Source organism: Cyprinus carpio, chromosome B12 (assembly GCF_018340385.1).
Source record: "Cyprinus carpio isolate SPL01 chromosome B12, ASM1834038v1, whole genome shotgun sequence".
Classification (NCBI taxonomy): Eukaryota; Metazoa; Chordata; class Actinopteri; order Cypriniformes; family Cyprinidae; genus Cyprinus; species Cyprinus carpio.
In genome coordinates this window covers 14,437,369-14,459,366 of record NC_056608.1, presented here as the reverse complement: position 1 = coordinate 14,459,366, position 21,998 = coordinate 14,437,369, and the positions used below count along the sequence as shown (strand labels likewise).

At 34.8% G+C, this 21,998-nt stretch overlaps 1 protein-coding gene across 2 annotated transcripts in view; it reads right to left on the bottom strand.

Moving 5' to 3' along the window:
• Window positions 1–504: 504 nt before the first annotated feature.
• Window positions 505–21,998, bottom strand: part of LOC109100163 (protein kinase C epsilon type-like) — a 56,762-nt gene continuing 35,268 nt past the window's right edge. For both annotated transcript variants that reach the window (XM_042735524.1, XM_042735523.1), the window contains exons 11-15: window positions 17,793–17,947; window positions 5,945–6,083; window positions 5,669–5,857; window positions 4,771–4,917; window positions 505–2,864 (exon numbers count right to left, since the gene is read on the bottom strand). In XM_042735524.1, coding sequence (XP_042591458.1) covers window positions 2,718–2,864; window positions 4,771–4,917; window positions 5,669–5,857; window positions 5,945–6,083; window positions 17,793–17,947 — 777 coding nt within the window. In that variant the 3' untranslated portion in view covers window positions 505–2,717. The remainder of the gene's footprint in view (window positions 2,865–4,770; window positions 4,918–5,668; window positions 5,858–5,944; window positions 6,084–17,792; window positions 17,948–21,998) is intronic.

Genomic DNA, 21,998 nt, shown 5'->3' with positions numbered 1-21,998 from the left:
TTTTGAGAGGTTTGCATCTATGCACCTCAAACATTTCCATTTAGGCTTTTCCTTTGATGACTGTTGAAGAACAGCTTTCATCAAGCTCATTTGCAATAATGCACACACATGCATGTTGGTTTCAGCATGTTAGCAAGAGCATCTCATTGACGCAATAGTTTTGGGTGAGGGGAGGAGGTTTGCTGACCTCAAACCTTCAGAGAAACCTGTTGGTATCAGCAGATTTAAGGCACTATACTATTTAGATGACTTGTTAGCCATTCAAATAATCCAAGAATCTTTAAATGTCCTTACATTCATTTTTTTTTTTTTTTTTTTTTTTTTTTTTTTTTTGCTGTTGCACTGTATTCCTAAGAATGTTTATTTATTTTGTTTAGAAATGTAGACTTACAAGTATAGCCAAACCTCTAGCCTCTATTTTAATTTTGCAATTTGATGTTCTGTTTCCTCCGGGTGTGTGTGTGTGCACATAATACTCTTGCAACATATCACCAAAACACATCATTTTTCATACATCTTGGGGTTTAATAGGTTAAACAAAACATTCACATCCTTTAGATGACAGTACATTTGGCACATAGTAAATTGCTTAAGAGATAACGCTAGTGTATCCAGAAAAGAAATACCTCCGTGCACATGAAGCTTCACCATACAGAAACTAAAGTCCAATACCAGATGTATAAAATACAGCACTATCATACATATGAAACATTTATGTATTGTAATACTGTATGCGCAAATATTCAATATTCAGCCAGAGAAATCTTTGCACTTAATTTAAGAGGTAATTCTTAGTTTATTTACTCTGTTTTGACTTTGAAGACAGACCATGGATGCATCCTATATATCAAGTTCATTCCTTTACAGTTAAAAAGGAAACAACGGGAGAAAATAAAGCTGAACAAGACATTTGACATGAAACAGTGAGGGTGACAGACAGGAAAGTGCCTGTGAGAGAAAAGGCTTCAAAGACAATCGGTGACATTGACCTAGCTACCGTGATCAACCCACAGACATGTTTAAAAAAAGCAACGAAACAAGTCAAAACAAAAAAAAACTTCAGACAGAAATAACAGGTCAGCAACCACTTTTAAATGAACAATACAACATCTTTTTCAAATCGCCATTGAATTGCTAAAGAAAAAGTCATCACATTCCAGAAGGTTTTAATTAGTACGCCTGAAATGTACCCTTTTTTTTTCGTTTCGTTCACCTCTCCTTTAAAGTCGTTCACATTGCACAAGTAAATGATTCAACTACAGGGGGTTCACAAAATTTAAAACAAGACTGAATAGTCTGAAAGATATACAGAGGTGTGTAACAATTGTCTTAAATAAAGTAACACAAAAAGACGCAAAGGAAACAAATGACTTACTGACACAAAAAGGGAAGCGTAGCTACATGTATATTGAATAAATTAAGAGCTCACACATTTATCCACTACATTCCGCAGCTTATGTACTTCAGCAAACTATGTACATGAGAACGGCAGAGAGAAGCATGAGAGAGAGAGCGAGAAAGCCTTTGGTGAAGCTCTAACTTATGCAACACAAGAAAATCAGCACAAGAGAGAAACCGAAACAGAAAAATGTGAAAATAAAGAAAAGAACTAGGGGAAATGTGTTCAGGGTATTGCACATAGATATTTAAAAAAATGTTTTTCTTTCCATAAACTGATGCTACTCAATAACGACACAATTTGCAAGACCATGCAAACAATTGCCTACTCTAAGAAGCTTTCACAGGCTTTTGGAGCGAATACTATGTACATGTTACGTTCTGTACAAATCGATCGGACAGCTATGAGTACTGGTCTGTCTGCCCACGACTATACCTTCGTATGCATAGCGGCGGGACACGGCACGCACACACACACACACACACACACACACACACACTGTAGTCTTTGCACAGTTGAGCGCAAATGAAAAGCCATTGCAAAACAACATGAAAACAGCTGCAGAGCTTCAGTAGGGCAAGGGCCTCTCGCTCTCATTCATGCAAACACATGCATACGGATACATACATGTCATGCACACACCTACTCAGGCCGACACTTCGTAACACAACCCATATACAGCAGATCATCATTTCAAATGGACCTTCATAACACTGATGGAATATATATATATATATATATATATATATATATATATATATATACTACAAATGTCTTTGTATATTTTATAAAATTGCTCCCAAAATGTCACCTGAATACACAAAAAGGCATTTGACTGCACAGCACAACATTTGTTAATTGTCACGTATGCAGGGGAAATTCCTCCTCAAGGGCAAGACCTTTCCATCGAGGGATTATGAAGACCTGACCGGTGTCCGAAATTGTAGTACAATCATTGGTATCGTCAATTTTGGTTTAAGGTAGTGCATTCCGACCCTTCCTTCCTTGGGCTCTGGAGAACATTCGTTTTCTGATTGGTTGTTAAACTTGTTGAGGCCTGTGAGATCCATATGTAGTACAGGTTTTTTTTTTTTTTTTCTTTTTCGCTTTTTGGAGATTTAAAGAAGAATAAAAGAACAAAAACAGCATTAAAGGGGAATTGAACCACGGGGACTGGCCGTTCTGCTCTGGTCCAGTCTGAGCCCCGTCTTTAGAACATTTAGTAGTGTGTGTTCATGTATTGCGATGCAGTGTGGGTTTTTGAGTGTTTGTGGGTGTGTTTAATATATATTTGAGCTGCCAGACACCAAGTTAGGCTTTAAGACAAAGCCTCCTCTCCAAAGTAGGAGAAGCCCTTGAATTCATCCTGGTTGATTTGTTTGATGATGACCTCGTCTACTGGCGTCAGCACGGGGTCCTCGCGAGTGAAGTCCTGGTCGAAGTTATTCACATCGCGCTTGGTTTTCTATAGCAAAACAGACACAGAGATCCATTATTTCATGAAGGTTTTCTAAGGTTTAGCTTTTAAAAGTTCACTCAAACATGAGGACACTATTGAAACCTGAAAGACTCTTCAGGCCTCTGAGAAAGTCCGTTACCCCAAAACACTGAGACTTCAAAAAGTTTATAAAGAGATCAAACAAACCTCATTGGTTCTTGAGGAAGCTCAACTGTAATTGCTAGACATGCGATAATAGACCTCAATGGTTCTTGCCGAAGCTCAATCATACTTTTTTGACGCATGAGAAAAAACCCTAACTGGTTCATGCAGAAGATCAAACGTACTCAGTGTTGGGAAGGTTACTTTGGAAATGTAATAGGTTTCAGATTACAAGTTACTCTATTTAAAATGTAATAAATAGTATAACTATTTTATATTTTAGAGCAAAATGTAATCTTTAAGTGGATGTGTGTGTGTTCTTGTTTATGCTACATTGTGGGCACCAAATATCCCCACAAGGATATAAAACCTGAAATTTCTGACACTGTGGGGAATTTAATAAAAAATTATTCAAAATAGTAAATTATGGTTACCTGAAAGTGTAACAATGCAAACAGGTTTTCTGTAAGGGGTAGATTTAAGGTTAGGGGATAGAAAACATGGATTGGTCAGTATAAAAGTAACAGAAGTCTATGGAAAGTCCCCACAATTCACAGAAACCTAATGTGTGTGTGTGTGTGTGAGAAAAAATTCAAATGTGACCACCTTTGTAATTGTTAACATTTTCAGAAGTAACTAATTTAATTAACCTTTTTGTTCTCAGTAACTGTAACTGATGACAATTACATTTATTTTGTAATTAAATTACATAATCCCATTACATGTAACTACAGTAGTTACTCCCCAACACTGATTGGTGAGAGAAACCTCATTGGATCTTGCAGAAGCATGTTCAAGCTTTTGTTTATCACATTTGATGTGAATAAAAGTATTAAATGTGTTCACACCATATAAATGAATAATATTTCTTCAGAAGACTTGGATTGAACTGCTTGATTCTTATGGATTTGCACTTGGATATGGACGCTTTATGAACTTTTGAAGTGTCAAGTTTGGGTGTAATAGACTTTCAATGGAAGGACAGAAATCTCTCTGGTTTCATAAAAAATAACATTTGTTAAAATGAAATATGAAAAGGACAAAAGTCCTATGGGTCATGAACGGCATGAGGGTGAGTACAGTAAATGATGACCGAATCTTTCCAATATTCTTCATCAAAACTAAAGCTTTAAAAAAATTATAATAATATTAATAAAACAAACAAATGTCTGTATTGCTTAAGATTCAGATTTGGTTCCCAGTGCTGTTCTAAGAAGCAGTGCAGACTTTCAGTTAAAAACCACAGGTGCGTATGTAAATGTAGAAAGTGTGGTGACGAAGCACCAGCTCAAAGTTACTCAGAGGGCAAGAGAGCAAGTGGCGGTCGCGTTTTCTCTGAACCTTTCTGTGACCTTTCCATCTAAAGCACCCACTTGTGTACATATACACACACGTGCATACACACAACACACTCAGCCCTCCCCCCCACCATGGGAAAGCAGAAGTTGACAAGTGCCGTTGTGGCATCCGACTTTCAGTCTAGACCACAGACTCTAAAGACAGAGGAACAGAGAGATAAAGTCTATGTGCATGTGCTGTGTCGGAGAGTTTTGCAGAAAAAATGTTTATGAATTGTGATGCATTTCATGATTTACATTTTACATTCATGCAGTTAGCAAATGCTTTTACCCAAAGCCACTTACATTGCATTCAAAGTATTTACATTACATTTATACCAGTTTGGGTTTTCTTTGGGAATTGAACCCATAACCTTGGTGCTGCTAGTGATATGTTTGAGCAAGAGAGATGTGTGCGAATCATGTATGCTTACAATGCGAGGTTTAAAGGGGGGCTTGATCTTCCTCTGGTCCAGCAACACCCAGTCGATCTCTTTGAAGAAAGGGTGAACTTTGATGGCTTCCTCAAGTCCCTGGGTCAGCACACAGCCCAGACGCTTACTGGGGCTCTTTGTCATGAACTGAGGAAAGGGAATAGATTTTCCATAACATAATTCATAAAGAAGGGGTAAATATAAACAGCGTTTAAGGGGCTTTAAGCATTTTTGTGTAATATGACACAAAAAATACAAGGAAGATATCACTGAAAATGATGTCTTGGGAAATCACACTTGTCATTCTAACAGCAAAAACAAAAAAGTCGGGAGTGGCCTAACTCTTTTTAGCCAATCATAGACCTGTAATGCTTAACGATAAGGTTCACTAGCTAATCATTTTAGTTAATGCCTTAGGTATCATAATTTACCAATATGAATACTTTTATGAAACTACTTAACTTAAAACTACATTTCAGTTACATTTAGTTAACAATATTAACATTACATTAAAAAGACAATGTATAGATTTTATAATTAAAATGTCAAAATAAACTAAATTAAAATAATTAAAATGAGAAAAACAATGTGCTAAGCATAAATAATGAAGAACATTTTCTTATGAAATGTTATTTAAAAAATGAGCTAATCAGAAACACTCTTTTGTTGACATGTCTTTGGAGAGCAGGGTTTTAGAGAGAGGGTATGTGGATTGTATCAATAGATGGTTCAATTCATTTAGGTGGAAATTTGAAAAACTGATACAACCGCTTACAATAACATTTCAGGCAATTCAGGATTTTTTTAGTGCACAAATATTAGAAAAATGGAAATTTACTGTATGTGTTTAAAAAATGCCACAAAATTAGTGTATTTGTAAGTCAGAGGTACAGCTTACAGCTTTCAGAATGCTGACGGCTTCTTTACTGAGCCACACGGGATAAAGCACGTCATCGTGGAGGATGGACTCAAAAAGATCATCCTCATTGTCAGCTTCAAACGGAGGTTGACCGGCCATCATTTCATACATGAGAACGCCCAGAGCCCACCAATCCACCGACGGGCCGTACTCCAACTCCTGCAGGATCTGAGCAGACAGACACAAAAATGTGGTTCAAAATTATGTCAAACTCGTCAGGTGTAGGTTATGTTCATTATGATTTACTAGACGTACTTCAGGTGCAATGTAGTCAGGGGTCCCGCAGAAGGTGGTAGTCGTGACCCCATTCAGAATGCCCTCTTTGCACATGCCAAAGTCGGCCAGTTTACAGTGGCCTTCAGCATCCAACAGAATGTTATCCAGCTTCAGATCTCTGCAGTGACGAAAAAAAAAAACAAAAAAACAATTAGACCATATTTTACATTTTTTGTGACTTGCTTAAAGTCTTCTAAGAAATTGTCCAGGCTGTTTAAAATGGTTTTATTAAGGGGTCGACATGCCTGTCAGACAGTAAGCTGACAACTGATCTATAGGACCTTGAGGGCCTGGGCCATTCTGCGAACCTTTACAACAATAACACATGGCACTCTGCCTCATTTATAACTCAAGCTGCTCTCTGTTCCATTCCTGGGATGGCTGCATGCAAGTCTAGGTGTTTGAAGTGCTCAGGGCTGAAGGTAAAACCGACAGCAGCCTCAGGTAAGCTGTTAAAACCCTTCACTTCACAACATGCACATCAACATTCTGAGCCCTCATAAAGCCGTCAATCATGTACTGGACAGCTCAGTGTTTCTCAATTTCCAAATGCAGGCAGAAATGAAAATAATAATAATAATAATAAAACAATTTATGTGGTCAATTTCTGTTTTTTTAAATGTTTTTTTTATCTAATATGTATAGATAGATAGATAGATGATAGATAGATAGATAGATAGATAGAAAGATAGATAGATAGATAGATAGATAGATAGATAGATAGATAGATAGATAGATAGATAGATAGATAGATAGATAGGACTCCTCTCTCCAGCAGTGACCAGCAGTATTATAGTTTCTATTATATTATTAGTTTGTATTTTTATACTTTCTATTTTCAATAATTTTGGTAATTTTGTTGTTTTTGTCATTTTTGTTAAAAAAACATTCAAAGCTTCTTTTTTGTTCATTTTAATTTGAGTTTTAATTTTAGTTACTTTAGTAGGCCTAGATTAAGTTAAAGTAAATGAAAATGAGAAAGTTTTTTTTATACATTTTATTTTATTTTTAGTTACCTTTTTTTTCAAGTTACAAAAATGTTTTTATGCTCTCCAACTCAAAACTATTTGTCATGTTTTACCATAAAATAAGAACAACAACAAAAAAGAAATTATATTTTGCTACACAATAATACATTTTTTAACCCATTAGTTTCACATAACCAAATGCAAAAAGATCTCATTTTCATTTTACACGATCGCAAAAGACCTTGTTCATGCAGGAAAAAATAAGATATCATTCTAATATGCTGATTCGATGCTCAAGAAACATTTCTTATTATTATAAAAAAAAAAAAAACTGTTGTGCTGCTTTTTTCTTCAAAAGAGCATTACTTTTCTTTTGTAAGACTATAAATAGAGTATCTTTATTGTCACTTTTTAATCAATCTAATGCATCTTCGCTGAATAAAATTTCTTAAAAATATATACTGACCCCAGACTTTTGAATAGTACAACACACACAACACCCTATCAGCTTATTCTTAAAATCTGCACTAAACAAGAGGACAGAGAGATGCATTAATAACTCTGCTGAGTTTTACCAAAGTAGGAACATCTCAGGAGGAGCACATTACGATAATATCTGAAGTGCAGTGATTGCAGAGACTTGTCCTAGCGCAGATAGTTTGTTTTCTACAGGGGGATGTTTGTGCTCCATGCCGAGTGGAAAAAAACCCCCGGTACAAATACAGAGGGTGGAGATTTTGTAATGCCACTTTAAAGGTTAAAGGATGAGACCATAATGCCTGTCAGCCAGGACACAGTCAGTGGTATCTGGCCGAGGGCGTTCAGTGGTAAAAGATTTTTCTAACATGTAGAAACATTAAATAATTAGTGGGGGTCACAAAACAGTTTGACGTCTTCATATGAGGCATGCCGACCATGTTAGTCAAGTGATTTCTGCATGGTTTCAGGTGGTCAGACAGTTCATTCCTTCATTACAGATTTGCAGGAACAATCACAAATTATTAATATATGTGAAGTGATTTGTATATCCCATAACAAACAGGTATGTGCAGAACCCCAATATATTCCTTTGCATGTGCACATTGTGTGTGTAGTTGTGTGTTACATGCACTTGGACAAACTGGCTGGAACCTGAACGAAGGCAGGAATGTTCAGAGGAGGTAATCTGATTGTCATGCCTGATAAATCCTGTTTTCTCAATGTGTCAGAGCAAAATAAAGACAAGAACTAACAAAATAGAAAAAACCCAGCCCAAATATAATATATTACAACTTACATTATGAATAATTGTAATGCATTATACTCTTTAATATCCCTTTATAATGTGTTATACATAAAGACTTTAAGTAACTTTCTTTCTTTGAAAAAAAAAAATGCATACTTAAATCCAGCAAGGATGCAATGAGCTGGTCAAAAGTGACAGTAAAGACTTGCATTGTTACATTAAAAAATGTGAAAAGCTGTTCTGTATTTTATAACAGAATAATGAAAAAAAATGCATCACCATTTCCACAAATTTCAACACTGATAAGAACACTAAGAAATGTTTCTTGAATATCGAATCAGTATATTAGAATCATCACTTGACACTGAAATCTGAATAATGAATACTGAAAATTGAGATATGCCTAGGGTTGGGAACCTTATTCAGAAAAGAACCGGAACCGTGAGCAATTTCTATGTTTCAGTTCTGAAAACGGTTCTGGGGTGACTCGTGACCAAGCGTTGTGAGCAGCCTTCCGCCAGTGTTCTGACGATTATGCGTTTCCCGTAAAGGATGTCACAAACCAAATAACAGAAACGCCACCCTGCCTCTTTAAATACTGATGCTCACTCGACAGATGCGCTGTGAACACAACGTTTCCCACGACTGTACGCGCACTCGCGCCTTTGAGTGCACGTCGTTTTGTCTGACTGTACATGTACCGACAGCGCGCAGCACCTACCACCATTAATATACTGTCATTAATATACTGACTTCAACTTGGACCACTAAATAAATAGACTGCTATTATTATGTAAGTATGAGGATTAGATTATTTGTACAGGCCATTTCAAGAGTGATAAAAAAGTGATAGAAAATATTTATTTTCATGCATTTTAAATGTTTAAAAATGTGCAAACCACTCATTGCATCACACCATCTCCTGACTGCATTATTATTTGTAAAATAGGGGCTTTATGGAGTGTGTGTATACATGGTTATAAGTATAACAGTTTATTTTTTATTAATTTAGGGAAATTAACAAGTGTCTTATTCCTGCTTGAAAAGCAAAATGTTATTGATAATGTAAAAAACATCAACTTTGAAGCACATGCTGATTTATGGATAAGCATTACTCAACATTACTTACTACCTTCCAGCAACATAACATTCAATGAAGGTAAATTAGTAAAAAACATAATAATAGTTCATTTAAATGGAACCGGAATCGGAACCGGAAAATTTCTAACAATACCCAACCCTACTTGTGAAGATCCGTATACTGTAATATATGTTGAATTTTCACATCCTTTAAATTAAGTTGACAGTAAGTAATAAACAGTATTGAGCATTGAGTAGTTGAATATTGTGCATTTTTCCTCACCACTATTTTTTTTTAATAGTTGTTTAATGATTTTAATAGAACTGGAATCGGAACCGGAACCGTTAGGCGGAACCGGAACCGGAAAATTTCTAACTATTCCCAACCCTAGTTATGCCTAAAGATTTTAAATATGTGAACTTGGACCACAAAACAAGTCATAAGCATCAATTTTTTTAACGTAAATAAGCTTTCCATTGATGTATGGTTTGTTAGGTAAGGACAATATCTGGAATCTGAGGGTGCAAATAAAATAAAAATAAAAATAAAAAAATAAAATTAAAGTATTGAGAAAATTGCCTTTAAAGTTGTCCAAAATGAAGTTCTTAGCAATGCATATTACTAATAAAAAAAAATTAAGTTTTTGATATATATTTACAGTAGGAAATTTACTAAATATCTTTATGGAACATGATCTCTGTCTATTTAATATCCTAATGATTTTTGGCATAAAAGAAAAATAAACAATTTTGATCCATACAATGTATTGTTGGCTATTGCTACAAATATACCTGTGCTACTTATGAATGGTTTTGTGCTCCAGGGAAACATATATTACAATAGAAAACAATTTTTTTTTTAATGCAATATTTTACAATATTACTATTTTTACTGTATGTTTGGACAAATAAATCCAGCCTTGGTACATATAAAACACTTCCTTCAAAAACCTAAAAAATTCTTACTGACCCAAATCTAGTGTATATTTCTCTGTATTTTTACACCCTGTCATTTTAACGAGAGCATCTGGGTGGATTGCACTGATAGGGGATGCTGCAATTCATTTGAAGACATCTCCTCAGACGTATCGGAGTGTGGCTGTTCTTTCTGTGATCTGTGCCTTCCTCGAATTGCAGTTAATGAGCCATAGAAGAGTCTTATATCAGTGTACTATTCACCTGAGAATAGAATCTGCTCTGGCTCGTGTAAGAATGTGTAGGGCCATTGTTATCAAAGCCTCGCTGATGTACCGACACTTTCTTCAGATGCAGCATGGCTTCTTTAGGTGAGTGACTGAGGCTAAAGGGAAGTGTACTTCCAATAAGCTTCTGTCATGCTCTATCTAACAGATATCATCTTTAATGAGGTAGGTGGCGCAAGAAAGGTTAGAGGAAAGAATGCTGGGTGCCAGAGCATGTCAGCCAATGAGTACATGTGCCTAGAGTGACCTCTGTGTGACCCTATGTGTTTACATGTGTATGTGTAATATTGAGGGATACGGAAGCCGGGGTGTGCCTACTCAGGTGTGCATCTGTTTACACACTTCTAAGATAAGGATTCATATTTCTTTTGTAAAACCTGTCTATCATAACGTAACATGAGCTGTTGTATTTTTACAATACTTTTCAATTGATTAAAGACTACATTCATTTGAACACTTAAAAGTGTAGTCTTTTTTTAATTTTCAGTAAATTTTCATTTTTACCCTTAAAGAAATGTTTAAAAATATGTACACTTACATGATTCTATTCTGTTTCTATCCTGTTTTATTTACAGTATATAGCACGTTTAAAAATAACAGACATTGGCCAAAGTGCTTTACAAATCAGACATGTCTAAAATACAGTCTAAAATTATAAAACACAGTAACACATCACAAAAATAGAAAACATTAATTACAGTCAAATGCAAAAGAGAAGAGATAAGTCTTTAAATGAGATTTAAAAACATAGAAAGCGGTACAAGATCTAACATGAAGAGGTAAACTATTCCATAAACGAGGAGCTGAAACAGAAAAGGCCCTTCTCCTTTTGATTTTAATCGAGACTTGGGAACAACTAGCTGGAGTCTTTGTGTAGATCGTAAGGGCTTGAATGATGTATGCTGCTGAAGAAGTTCACTAATATAACTTGGTGCCAATCCATTTAAACGTTTAAAAACAAATAATAACAACTTGTACTGAATCCTAAATTTAACTGGAAGCCAATGAAGGGATGCTAATTTCCTAGTCCCAGTTAAAAGCTGCATTTTGAACCAGCTGCAGGCGTAAAATTGATGCATGAAAAACATCATAGTACAAGGAATTACAATAGTCCCGTCTGGACATGATAAAAGCATGGATAACAACTTCCAAATCATTAAAAGAAAGAAAAGGTTTAAATTTTTAAACTTTGCGTCAAAATAACTCCAAGACTCTTTGCATGATTATGTTCCTTTAGATTTAAATGAACCTAAATGATTAATTATGGGTTCAGAAACACTTGGAGGGTCAAACAGTATCACTTTGGTCTTTGATTCATTCAAGTCAAGTAAATTTGCTGCCATCCATTCCTTAATATCATTAAAACGTGCAAAAAGAGACTGTAAGGCCGAATTAGCCACCATTTTTATAGGCAGATAAAGCTGTGTATCCTAGGCATTAAGATGAAAACATACATTTTGTTTCTGACAGATAACAACCAAAGGAAGCATGTAAATACAAAATAACGCTGGACCCAATATTGATCCTTGGGGAACCCCACACTTCATAGAGCAGAAGTGGATGAGAAATTTCCTAATTCAACAAATTAGGACATATTCTCCCCGAAAGATATGAACTAAACCAGTTAAGAACATTACCTTGAATCCAAGCCCACAGTCTTAAACGCTTAATTAGTATTTCATATATTACAGTGTCAAATGCAGCTGTCAAATCAAGTAAAACTAAAATTGCACACTTTCAACAGTCAAAAGGAGGTCCTTAGACACTTTAAGAAGGGCCGACTCCGTGCTGTGCTGGGCACTAAATCCTGATGGGAACTTATCAAAAATACCATTTCCATGTAAATGAGTAGAAAGCTGTTGAAAGACAACCTCTCTAATATTTTTGACTGAAAAGATAATTTTGAAAAAGGTCGATAGCTCTTAAAATCAGATGAATCCAAATTGGACTTGAGATGAAGACTCCAGTCATATCAGTAACTTATTAAAAGCTGTGGGTTTTTTAAAAGAAATTAATATTTTAATTTAGCAAGGATACATCTGAAGTGACAATAAGACATTTATAATGTTATAATAGTTTCTATTTCAAACTAATGCTGTTCTTTTAGGACTATTCATCACAAAATCCTGGAAAAAAAATATAAAAATACTAGGAAGCATAACTGTTTTCAAAAAGAGATGTCTCTGAGCACCAAATCAGCATATTAGAATGATTTCTGAAGGATCATGAGACACTGAAGACTGGAGTAATGATACTGAAAATTCAGCTTTGCCATCACAGGAATAAATTACTAAATATATTAAAATAGGATATAGTAATTTTGAATTACAATAATATTTTATAATATTACTGTTCAATTTACTGATCGCATAAACACAGCCTTAGTGAGCATAAAAGATTCAAAATTCAAAATTCTCACAAACCCACTTGCTTTTATATATATATAAAATGTTAATGCGTGTGTTTTGTGTGTCAACAGTTTGATAAAGCTGTACAGGACAAAGATAGCAACAGAGAGCCAAACAGGCCTGGCCTTTGATGGTTGATTGGCAAAAAAATGTCAACATTTCTTTGCTGGCATCATTCAAGCACAAATCTTTTTGTGAGGCACTGTTCCGACATGAGGGCGGGACAGCCCAGGTTTACGTAACTGTACTATTTTTGACAGCAACCATGGAAGTTGGAAGGATTTTAATGATATGCACTTAACATGACAATACAAATAGCAGACTGCAGCCCAGCTTCCTGCAATCTAAAGCCAGGAGCTGTCCGCTGTACAGTACAGGTTAAGTTAAATTGGACTGTGTACCTCTCAGGGGTCAACAAATGCTTCAGTGTTTAGGGCTTTTTAACGGTCGGACACCACTGAACTGATAGCGACAAAACTCTATATATGTATATATTAATATATCTCTAGGTCACAAATTAAGTAAAGACTCTCTGACCCCTTTTGGATTTGTCTTCCATACTTCCTCTGAGCTCCACCGGACAACTGTACACACGTACACATGCCATAATGCATGCCTCGCACATACACATATGTGCATGTACTCTACACACATAATTAGGCCCTATTGAAATGGCTTCCTGTGTTCCCTTTGTGTGCGGAGTGATTTTTCCATGGAGTCCCTCATCACTTTAGCATGAGGCTTTGCCACTGATCAGCCCCAGTCAAAAAATCTCAGCTAAACATACTGTACAAGAACAGAGAGAGAGAGAATAAAGTGAGCTAAAGCTGAGAAACAAGATGGTTTACAGGTCTAATCAGACAGCAAGTCTGTACACAGGACAAGCATTGACCTGCACAACAGACCAAAGAGATACAATTTACCACTTATTTTCTTTGGCTTTCTCATTCTCACCCTCTTTCTCCCCTCTTTCTTAAAGTGGAAAAAATATTTAACACTTTATAATGAGTTTACACTAATAAAGTACTTTTCAAATTATTTGCAAACTATCAGTTTATAGTTAATTAATAGTTTATAGACTCTATACAAATATACAGTCAAACCTAAATTTATTCAGACACCTTCAACATTTCTCACATTATCACAGTTTATTTGATATAGTTTAGAAAAAGGTAATAAAATATGGCAAGAACTCAGAGTAAAAGTGTATCCGAACGAATGATAATGCCATCCTTCTGTTAGACTGTCTCACAAATGAATTAGGTTGAATAGCTGTCAGCTGTTAGATTTAATTACACAATTAGATAATACCAATTTAGGTCAACCAATTTGTTCAGTCTGTGGTGTAAAAGGGTCACATTAGTAATTAAAGAAAAACACTTCAAAACAAAACAAATCAAAGTGTCTGAATAATATTTGGTCCCAAATTTTTTATAAATTTTACTGGTAGTCCACTGTATGAAGAATTTGGGGGGTATAATATGTCACAGTTTACTTTATTTTGCTATCCTCGCTTACATAAATTAACTAGTGTCACTAGTAAAAAAAAAAAAAAAAAAAAATATACCAATAATTATATCTGGTCTCTGAATATTTTTTGCTTTGACTGTATGTATCATAAAACTATAGAGAGAGTCAGGTTTAGGGGATAAAAAAATACAGTTTGTACAGTATAAAAACCATTATGCCTATGAAGAGTCCCTGTAAACCACATATACCAATACATGTGTGTGTGTGTGTGTGTGTGTGTGTGTGTGTGTGTGTGTGTGTGTGTGTGTGTGTGTGTGTGCGTGTCCTTAATGTTTTTAAAAACATTTAAAGGGACAGTAAATATGAATGCAATTGTTCAATAAAGGCTGGTTTAAATTACTTAATTAATGACATTTTCCCATTTTCCGTAACCTAATCTAAAGTGAGAACTATTCACTCCTTATTACAATTTAATGATTCCTTTACTATGAGCTAATTAAACTATAATAACTGTGTTAATTACAGTGATAATACATATATTTTAATAATTTATTCCTGTGATGGCATAGCTGAATTTTCAGCAGCAGATTTCCTTCAGAAATCATTCTAACATGCTGATATAAAACATTAATTTTATTATAAATGTTGAAAACAACTTAAAATTAATATGCTGCTTAATATTTTTGTGGAAACTTTGATAAATTTTTTCAATTTCTTTACTGCCAAAAAAATCGTACTGAGCCCTAACTTTTGAATGGAACTTTTAAATAGTTCAAATAATTTGTATAACAAGATCTTGACACACTTTGAGTAATATAATACATGTCACACACAGAAATCTGATATACTAGAAGTGTACATTCTGTACTTGTACATATTAGAAGAGTACAGCATATTTTTTAGGATTTCCTCCCTAATTTGTACTCCTCACGAAAGAAGGGGAAAAGGTGAAGAGGGTTTGGTATTGCTGGAGGCTTAAGAGGCCTCTAATTCTTCAGAAAGGTGCTATAATCCCCTAACACATCCTACCTCCACTTACATTCCTCAACTCTTCCCTGAGGCCAGATCTATCATGCAAAACCATCTATACATTTACAAGACATAATAAATTACAAACCACAAATAAGGAAACATTTGATCATATCAATATCTCAAGTCATATCTTTAAATCATGCAATGAACTATTAATGTAATTCAGTGAGGAATTTAACAATGGTGTTCCTGCAACCATTAATCAGATCTGTCTTCAAATGATGACTATTAACAAAATTCAAACCCTGCAGAAACAGCTTGGCAATGCAGCTCACTTGCAATAATGAACTCAAAAACCCTTTATTGGACTAGGACAAATCAATATATCAAAGGATCAAGACATTGAAATGGCAAGCACTTTTGACATGATAACAGGGAAGATAATTATGGTTGTCTCAAATGGCAGTCGTGTGAAGTTTGACCTCTTGTTTCTTTGCAGGTATCAGCAGGAATGGTCTCTACAGTATCTACCCAAGCTTTGGATAAGGAATAGTGCTTTTGTGCTTTTCTCAAGGCATGTGACCCATTGCAGCCTCTGTATTAAGCTTTCAGCATATCTTTTTGCTTGTAAGTCTGATTGTGTGAGATACAAGTTTGTACCTGGGAAGGAATTAATGTTTTTGGCTGTGTTCACACAGTCAGTTTGGGGATTGACAACCGTTTTAATCAACAGGTGTGACTCTCAAATTGTTCTGTGCATATGAGAACACTGAATGCATTCAATTCGCTTTCATAACTGAAGCGAGTGTGAACACACCATAATGATCACTTAAACTGTATTTTACTGCTGTATGAACGTAGTATGAATGTGTCGCAAAGGATTAGTCTTTTTAGGCGCTTCACAATTGTTTAATGTTATCGGCTTCTGTTCAAAAAATAAAAGCTCTGTCTGAACTGTATCAGGAGCTGCAGTTAGCACACAGTGTACACTGTATCTTCAGCTGTGACTGGGGAGCAGGAAACCTGCTCTGGCCTGAATAAGGACTTTACTTCACCGAGAGGTAAGCTGATACTAATCGCTACACTGACAAAGGCGTGATCTTTTGCTATCTCTCATGGGTCAAATAGAATTAACATCTGCCTCAGAGCTGGAACAAAAACAAGCATTTAAAGTCTTTGAGTGCCAGTTAGCATGATGCCTGAGTAGGATTGGCATCATTTGTGGGAGCTGAAGCCACACTGCAATCTCATTGCACGACTAGTGCTTGTATTTAGAGTTGAAGTGCACAATTTCTACATGGTAAGTGTCACCAAAAATGAAACATCAAATTGAACTTTCTTAATTTTGTCAATATTGTGGACAATACCGACATTAACATAAATGTGCAATAAGAACATAAAAACAGTCAATTGTGATTGCAAATAGATTTTCAGGGTGAAGTGTGCATTTTTTCTTTGTTCGTTTCTTTAAAATAGGTGTTCTTATTAGTGTTAATTTTGTCAGCTATTTTCAATTTTAGTCTTAGTCCAGTGTTAAATGTCCTTGCTAGTTTTTATCATATTTAGTCAACCTTAACCTTAACCTATTTAGTTTTAGTTCAGATTTAGCTGACTAAAACTCTCAACATTTTAGTCGAGTTTTAGTCAAAGAATATCTAAAGTATTTTAGTCTAGTTTTAGTCAATGAAAACTTTAGCAATAAAATTTTAGCAATAAGATTATTATTAATTAACCATACAGCAGTATTCATTTGGCAGCCATTTTTAATTTAGTCTTATTCTTACTCAAATGTACATTTTAGTTATCATATTTAGTCAACCTTGTCCTGTTTTTGTTTCGTCAAGTTTAAGTCAATGAAATGTATGAGCATTTTAGTAAGGTTTTAGTCAAATCTTAGTCACATTTTCGTCATGCCATTTAATGGATAAACTGCTAAAAATTATTTTTGCTCAAATTTATAATCGTATGATTCTGGGATTTGAACTCTTGATATCTGGCAACTGCACTCATGAAAGCTCTCATAGTAGATGCGTGTAGAGCAGTCTGCAATAACATTTTGTCTTCTTTTTTTGGCAAAAATAAAGGTTTTTTTTTTAATACATTTTAGTCTCGTCTTACTTTGTCAATGAAAAGTCATGGGATAAAAGCTTGTCAACGAACATTTTTCGTCATAGTCTTCATTAACAAAATTAACACTAGTTCTTATCCTGCCTTAATATGCAGAGTCAGCTATATGTAGGTATTTATAATTAGAATTTGCTTTTAATAAATGTTTATTTTTGCATTAAGAAAGTAAAATTGTCAATTGTGATTTTATGTTGACTTTTAAGGTGAAGTGTGTATTTTAATTAATTGATTTTTGATTAAAATAGATGTTCATATCCTAGTTTAGAATGCAGAGAAAGCTATATGTAATAACTACAACAATAATAATACATTTTAATAAATGTTCATGTATTTAATATATGTATTAATTAAATTTTTTACTGTGGTTGTGTATACCTGTAGATGACACCGTGTTGATGCAGGAACATAAGCGCAGATGTGACCTCAGCTGCGTAGAAACGGGAACGAGCTTCATCAAACTTTCGTGAGCGCTGGATCTGAAACATCAGGTCTCCTCCGTTCACATACTCCATAACAAAGAACAACCGATCCTAGAGAGACAAAGAAAGAATAAAAAAGAAGACAAAAAGACAGAGTTGATTTTCATAGAATGGACCCCACACCCAGTAATTTAAATCATCTCTAGTTTCACTGTCAATCCTCTTGTAGTTTCACATTACATTTGTTCAGATAACAGTTTAGCACTGCACATGCCAATGCACAATCAATAGAGCTAACAAATATACTTACTTGATTACACTTTCTGACTCACACTTTAGGAAAACATTTCTTGTAACTAATAAGGAAATAAGAAAGGAAAATTTGGGATGTTTGTGTTCCTATTTTATGAATTAGGAAAAGGGCATATCAATATAAAAACTGTATAAACATCTTATCATAAACATCGTTCTCTTTTTCCACATTATTTATGATCAGGAAGTGGAGATCTTTTATAGAGGCCTTATGATAAACCAATCCCCAATTCAGAGAAAAGCAATTCTGGTAAAGCTACACGGAAAAAGTTTAACATTTACCTGGCTATAAGTTCTACATGGTGACATGCCATAGACTTTTTGTTATATGAATTATTATATATTAGGCATTAAATTCTCTCCTATACTTTAATGAATCCTTTATGCAGTCAAGATTTCCACTTCCTGCAGCAGCAAAGAACCCCGTATTAAGACCGGTCCACCTCCGTGTTTGACAGTGGGGATTTTTTACACCAGACACACCGCTGATTCATGGGTCCAAAAGGTTCCAGTTTGATTACAAACAATAAAGTTACGGCTTCTTTGCGTGAACATTTGAGTGGCATTATGCAAATCTTACCACATTGTGGCGCAGACATGTGGGGGCGTGTTTGAACGAGGCCTTTTTCAAGGGCATGGACAAGTCTTAACTTTTATAAAGAATATCTCTTTGGGTTTGAGAGTTTAGTCTTTGCAACTTTAGGGATCTTATCTATTCATGAACATCTTGTAACACTCCAAAGAGAAAGGAGGACTTGAAATCGCATCATATGACCCCTTTAAGTTTATTAGAATTTGAACAAAACCGTAAGTACTTTGACATGAAAGGACCTTTTTATTATATTATGCTCCTTAAGCATTATGCAGAGAAATATTGACTAGTGTACTAAATCAATCAGGATAGGTATATTAAATAAATCTTAATTGTGAAGTGGTGGTTGGTATTTAATACAGCATACATAACGAAATGCTGCCAGAAATATCAAACTGGCATACTCCACATTCCCTCACTGACAAAAATCGTTTTAAGCCGTGACTTCTGATGAACAAAGTTCTCTTATATAAGTATACAAAAGCCCACTTCTGTGTACATTGTTCTTTATTCAGAGAGGAGGAATTTAAACAGGATGCTTAAATAGTTTGTGTAAATGTGCCAAGAAATCTGAAGGCGGCCCACCCAATCCAATAAGAACAAACATTTCCTGCCCCTAATTAGAAATGAACAAATAGTTTCTTCCGTTTGGGCTGGACCACGAGACAGCAGCTCTGATTGGAAGATAGCAGACACAGCACTGCCCCATTTTGGTTAGTCAAAACTACCTCTGCTTTTGTTAGCTTACAAGACAAATTTGAATTCAGTACAGTGTATCGTTACATCTGGAATTACATGTGTGTATGTGTGTGTGTTTGTGTCATGCAGGGCAGTTTTCTGTCATGCTATAACAGACGGGTGGTGTAAGGAAACGTCTGTTTAGTCTCATCCATGCTTATATAACATGTTATGAAAGACATTTTCAATGGCTTATTTTCTAAAGACTGCAGGTGCAGGACGCTTCTGACAAACCGGTGCTGAAAACACAAAACAGACATACAGCACACAAGCATGATAAGACCTGTAATCTGCATTAGTGAAAGCCTATAGATGTAGACATACACAACTCAACAACTTCACCAAATCCGTGTGGGATTAAAGCTGTACTGTACATTCTGCAGAACTACTTACTGTGGCAATAGTGTTTCGTTAAATAAGCATGCTAAAACATTATTACACTACCATTTTATTAAGCAAGCATGCATTAAATTGTGAAAATAAAGACCTTTAATATTTTACAAAAAACTATATTTCAATTAAATACTGTTCTCATTTAAGACCCCGTTTTAGTGCCATGTTAAAAAAATAAAAATAAATAAATAACTAAATAAAAATCTAAGATTACAAGATTAAAGTTGCAATATTTTGAGAAAATTCAAAATTACCGGAAAAAAGTCCTAGCAATACGAGAATAAAGTCAAAATAGTTTGAGATTAAAGTTATAATATTTTGAGAATAAAGTCAAAATTATGAGAATAAAGTTAAAATATTTTGAGAATGGTCAAAGTTACAAGAATAAGGCCGAAATATTTAAAAAATAAAGTCAAAATTACGAGAATAAAGCCGTAGCGATATGAGAATAAAATCTAAGTTATGAGAATAAAGTCAAAATATTTAGAGAAAAGTCGAAATTACAAGAATAAAGTCAAAATATTTTGATGTGACAGTAATCGCCGCTTTTAATATAACAGCTCAGCTTTAAAATTCTGTCAGTTTTATCATGAAAAACAAATCATAAATGTGTTTTTCCTCTTTATTTCGAGTTATAGCATGATATAAACGTGAAGGAACGCCAGAAGGCATAAAAAAAGCTTAATTTTTATAAAATAAATATTGTAATCAGAAAGATGATTGATTCACATGCCGCTTAAACTAAGGCGAACACACACACACACACACACACAGCTGTCCAGCTATCTGTCATGCACATTAATACTACACATATATATACACACACACACACACACTTCCAAAAAAAAAACACACACACACACACACATATTTATGTATATGTATATATTGGTTTCCACAAAAATATTCAGCAGCAAAACTGTTTTCAACAAGGACAATATTATGAGATGTTTTTGAGGACAGTATTAGAATGATTTCTAAATTATTTCTATCATGTAACATTGAAGATTTGAGTAATAGCTGCTAAAAATTCAGCTTTGCCATCACAGGAATAAATTACATTTTAAAACATATTAAAATAGAAAACACATCACCTTACTAAAACTTTGATTTGAAATATCTTAATAAATTACTAAAAGACTAACACGCAATAAGCTATATTTTACTCTAAATTGATAAGAGCTTTAGAGTGAGAGCTTAAAAGCTTTAAAGAAAATTCAACGAAAAATTACCTATTTTCATCTTTATTCTGCCCATTCAGAGAAAAGTTTGCTGGTACTATACTGTGTCTCAGGTTTAAGGCAAGACAACTGTAGGGAAATATAGACCTTCAAAACAAGGGAGTGTCCTGCAACTTTCTATGTCTGAAAAGGTTTTATAATGATTTTGAATTAGGTGCACATTTTACACACACACAAAAAAATAATATATTCAGAGCCAGCAGTCTAACAGACTGATGTAAAAACAAGTGAGAATTGAGAGCACTACAGATAAAAAGATAGATTGAGAAAGAGCAAAAGATGAATGATGAAAGAAGGAGAGATGTTGTCATGCTTAGCAGAAATTTGAGCTTAGGTTTGGCTGCACTACAACATTGTTCAGAGTTTTGAGAGTGAATTCAACTCATCAATCTACTCTGGAAAAAGAGAGAGAGAAAGAGAACGAGAGACAAGCAAGACATGTGGGGGGGGGATGGAAGAAAGAAAAATGAGGCTCAAATCAACCTTTCCTTCCTTTCACTCTAATAAAGACAAATTAGATTTTAGAGAAAGAAAGAATGCAAGAGATCTCAAAGAATTCACTCTAATAAAGACAAATTAGATTTTAGAGAAAGAAAGAATGCAAGAGATCTCAAAGAAAATTAATGTGATGCAGTTTAGATCTTGGCCCTTTGTTCATCTCAGTAATTATGTGCAACTGCATTGACAAGTAAAACATCATGGCACAGGTTCACTGAACTCACTTGAGTCTAGATCGCTTCACAGTAGTGAAGGGAAGCACACAAGGGCTTCTGGGTTGCTACAGTGCTAGAAATGTGAGCAGTGAGCTGTGATAATGACCTCATCTGTGCCTGTCCTCAGCTGGGAGTGAAGAACACACTCATGTCTAGCACACTGTCCATAACTG